Raw genomic sequence first — 4,586 nt, 5'->3', positions numbered from 1 at the left:
TGTGGTTTTTCTATAAAATGGAATATTACTCAGCCATAAAGAGCGAGAGAATAGATTCATTCATAGGAAAATGGATACATATTGAAGATATACTCCTAAGTGAAATAAATAAGTCCCACATGTGTAAATACCAAATAGTTTCCCTGGTGTGAATATTCTGCAACAATGCATAAGATTCTAATAAGATTACTGACATTTAGAAATGGGAGGAAAGGAGCTAAAGGTGTAGGGAAGGTGTGATACGTAGGGGAAGAACAAAAAGGGAAAAGAAAAAAATGTGAGAGAATGAAAAGATGAAAATAAAGTGTTTGTAGATGGGGAGGGGAGGAGGGGGTGAAGGGAGGGCAGAGGTAAGGGGAAAAAAATGAGAATCAAGACTTGCCATGTAAAGGTACATGATCCCAACAATGAATGTAACTGTACTGTATCCCTAAATGTACCAATAAACTCAATTAAAAAAAAAAAATACTGAATATATTTTAGCTTGCTGCAATTTCTGAAAAGCCCAGCGATTTACCTGTGATAGATTTCCAGTTCAGTTCAGTTCTCAGGATCTAGAAGCCAAATCAAGGAAAGAAATATTGAATCATTTACAAGATTCAAGATGCCTCTGAAGTCCAAAATAAATTTTTCCTACAGAGCCTCAAAAAAATGTGACAACGCCATAGTGGCATCCCTACAACAAATGCAAGAAGTCCCTTAAAACCAGACATCTCCCCTCACATGAGGCATAATATCACCCCTAAGGGGACACTGTCCCAGCAGCAGCCCCACTAGGAGCACAGGACCCTGCTCGCTGGTCCTAGCACCCTCCTGTGCTGTGACATTCACAGTGGGTCTCTCTCTCTGGGTGGCCCATCAGCCCAGAGTGGTCCTGAACCCAGTCCAGGCACACATCCCTCAGTCCTGGAACCAAGCCCAGACCCCCACCTATGGCTGCCACACAGCTGCTGGCCATATTATCACCTCCTAGGGCCAGGAATTTAGCTCAGGGGTGTCGACTCCTGCCTCACAAGTGCAAGGTCCTGAATTGGATCCCTGGTGCCAAAAAAAAAAAAAACAAAAAAAAAAAAACGACAGCACACCCATCACCACCTCCTGGGTTGGCCCAGGGACCAACCCTCCTTGAGAGGCCCCAGGCATTTCACAGCCATTCTCAACCTCTTTCTTTCTCAGTGTCATCCACCCTGCTGTTTCTACTGAAAGAAAATCCACACTGCTTGGCACTGTAGGGCTGGCTGAAACTCTCCCTTCCCCAAAAGCTAAAAAATGTCTCCTCCTTTTGCCTCCAAATCTGGGCAAAGCCTATGTCTTGCTAATTATAACAGCACAGTTCAATTCTGAGGAGGGTGCTAATTTTTCTTGCACTGAAAGCTCTAATATCTTTTGTTGTTATGGTTACAATCCATATCCTAAGAAAGTATAGAAATCACAACATTGGGGTCTCCCATGGTTCTTGAGTCCTTGGTGCTCTCCCAAGGCTGGGAACAATATTCAAAGTGGACCTGAAACTGGTATTTACCACCTGTTTCAGCCAGACTGTCTGTTAGGTGCTAGGAATATAATGCTGAAAAGGACACAACAGTTCCAGTCTCCTAGAGGTCGTTTGCAAGGGGTGATCAAATTATATGGTTGTTTAATGTTTTTACATTATTACAATAAATGACACTTTGCTATCAATCCTTCTCAAAATATCCACGTCTTCAAATACACTCAACCCATTGTTTTTCCCCTCTATGAAGCAGTTCTACAAGTTCTCTTTCGAGTCTTTATGAGGTATGATCAAAAAAGTGGTGAATGCCGTTGCCGTGTGCCACCCAATGGGAGGGCGGGCTCTTCCCACGGCCCACACGACTGCGATAGGTGATCCTCTGGAGCTGGCTCCGGATAAGTCAGCCGAGAGCACAGCGAACGACACTCGAAGGAGCACATCCAGAGCTGCTTTAGAAAGTGGCGGGCATGACGGGACGAGTGTGTTCCAAGGGAAGGGGGCGCATGGCGAGGGGATGGGCGATAATGTGTCATTTATGGCGATAAGTATTTTCAACTTAAACATCCCCTGTGTCTTTGATCACACCTCATACAAACTGCAGGGTACAGAAAAGAATTGAATGCGTAAAACCTGTTCTAAAGAACGAATCTCACTAAGCAGGACAGGAATTTCAACTTGAGTCTCTCAGTGCCATTTGTGCTCATCTCAGTGGACTCCTCCAGGCACGGATGTAGTGAGAGTTCAAGCACAAATGAGTAAGTAGGAAGAAATAAAGGACACGCTGCAACGAAGGTGACCCTAAGACCCTAAGGCCTCCCCTGTGGGTTCAGAGTCTTTACTTTTATATTTCGGAGCTACCTTCACAAGGAAACAGCCTTTACACACACAGCCAGGTGTGCTGCGACACACACTCTAACTTTTCTCTTAAATAGGTTGGATGATAAAGGCCAGGTGACTCGCATCAACTTCAACAATGCAACCAGAGACACGATCTTCGACATCCCGGTAGAGCGGGTGCAGCCTTTCTACGCTGCTCTCAGGGAGTTTGTTGACCTCATGAACAGCAAAGAACTCAAGTTCACCTTCAAGATGAACCCAGGTCAGTGCCTATGTTCTTCAAAACAGTGAGAGGAGGGATTTTCCCCTGGAATGAGGGGCAGAGTGGTCTGACAACGGGGGAGCCCTGGGGTCCACTGACTCTGAATTAATTGTGGGCTCCTGGCCCCATAATCCCTGCTGGCTGCTCGATGGAAAAATAAAGCCCCCCGGGAACCCTCAGCACTCCACACTTTAAGAGTCTCCAACCCCAATAACAAACACTTGGAAGACAAACCGCAGGCCACATAAATCTCATGTCTGATGATAGGACTGATACTTTGGGGGCCGGGGGTTTGGCTGAATGGTGGTACTGCCTGCCTAGTAGGCACAGGGCCCAAGTTCCATCCCTGTTACCAAAAAAATATATACTTTGTATTTCTATCCTGTGCCCACCCATACAGCCTGAGGCTTGTACTTGATTACACTGTCCTAGTCAAGACAATTATGCTCATGATTCTCACCCTAAAATATCTGGTAATCAGTATTCATGCAACTTACTGGATTTTTTTCTAGACCATTTTAATACATAAAGTGCCACCAAACTTGAACCTTTTCTTTTCTATTTGTAGTTTTAATTGACAGAGTTGTATATATTTATCAAATATAACTATGGTAGCTCACAACTATAATCCTAGCACCCTGGAAGGCTGAGGCAGGACAATCACAAATTAAAGCCTAACCTGGGCAATTTAGTGACTTACTGAGAGACCCAGTTTCCAAACTTAAAAAAAGAATTTTTTTTAAAGGACTAAAAATGTAGCTCAGTATGCAGGCCTAAGATAGTCTCCAGCGCTGAAAAACAAAAATTAACAAATAACAAAAGAATACAGTGGACCCTTGAGTTTTGACTGGCCCGACATACAAACAACTTGGATTATGTCTGGAATTCTAATTTTAACTTACAACCTAAGTCTTGAGTTACAACCCAAGTGCTGAAAACTTGTGCTTCCAGATGGGCTCAGATACAGACTTCACCCTTAAAGAGTTCTGGGAGGAACACGACAGCGTCCTGTCCTGTGTGGGGTTCACTGAGAAAACCTGGGCTGGTGTCTCTAAGGACACTGAAATCCACCTGTGCGCAGGAGAGAGACTTTGGAGGCTGTGTAGAGGAGCCTGAGCCTTCTCTGACCAACTTAAATTACAACCAGCCCTCGGGAAGGAACTGAGTTTGTAAGTCAAGGGTCCACTGCACAATGCATCACTATTTCACTATTAACTATCATTCACCATGCTGCATATTACATTTTTTAAACTTGAAGACTTTGTTATGTATAATAGAAGGCATTATTTCTGGTGTTAATTTGGCCAAATAGATGATTCTCTTTACTTGTAAATGCTACTTAACAGACTGTATCTTGCTGCATTGCCCAGCTGTTTTTGCATTCCTGGGCTCCAGCGATCCTCCTGCCTCAGCCTCCCAAGAGTGCACTACTGCATCCATCTAACATTGTTTGTAACTGATCTTTTCCATAATAAATTGATATGCGAAATATCCGTAAATCTATTGCCCAGTAGACACAATGGATTGATCATAAGAGTGACAACACGTGAGACAGAAACAACGTAAGAAAAAACACCAAAAAGAAAAAGAAAGAGGAGTCGGACTCCAAGCCTCACCCTTTAGGACAGCGCAGCTTTGTGGAAACCCCTGGGCTTGCAGAGGCCTCCGTTTCCTCTTGTGCGAAGAGGAGATGAACGAATACTCTCCTTGGGGCCCGGGTCTTGAATACAATGCACATAAACACGAAGGGTGTCCTTCGGGACACTGCTGAGCTGGAAAGAAACATCCAGGGGTAGGGGCGCCGGTTGAGCAGTGATTCGCACTCAGAACCCCCCAGGCCTCGGGCCCCGTGAGTCATTCCCACCTCCACTCAAGCCGACGCTCTCTCTTCCCGGGCAGGCGATGTGATCACCTTCGACAACTGGCGCTTGCTGCACGGCCGGCGCAGCTACGAGGCGGGCAGGGCCATCACGCGGCACCTGGAGGGCGCCTACG

The 4,586-nt window shown here is 45.3% G+C and overlaps 1 protein-coding gene across 1 annotated transcript in view; it reads left to right on the top strand.

Moving 5' to 3' along the window:
• Bbox1 (gamma-butyrobetaine hydroxylase 1) overlaps positions 1-4,585 on the top strand; it is a gene marked incomplete at its 3' end in the record, with an annotated part of 53,395 nt that extends 48,810 nt beyond the window's left edge. The window contains exons 7-8 of the mRNA XM_033763908.1: positions 2,425-2,591; positions 4,491-4,585. Of these exons, the coding sequence (XP_033619799.1) occupies positions 2,425-2,591; positions 4,491-4,585 (262 nt within the window). The remainder of the gene's footprint in view (positions 1-2,424; positions 2,592-4,490) is intronic.
• Position 4,586: the final 1 nt, after the last annotated feature.

This window comes from Fukomys damarensis, unplaced genomic scaffold, assembly GCF_012274545.1.
Source record: "Fukomys damarensis isolate Sample0158 unplaced genomic scaffold, DMR_v1.0_HiC HiC_scaffold_16, whole genome shotgun sequence".
In the NCBI taxonomy this organism is placed as follows: domain Eukaryota; kingdom Metazoa; phylum Chordata; class Mammalia; order Rodentia; family Bathyergidae; genus Fukomys; species Fukomys damarensis.
The sequence above is the reverse complement of the archived record's forward strand: the minus strand, read 5'-3'. Positions and strand labels throughout refer to the sequence as shown.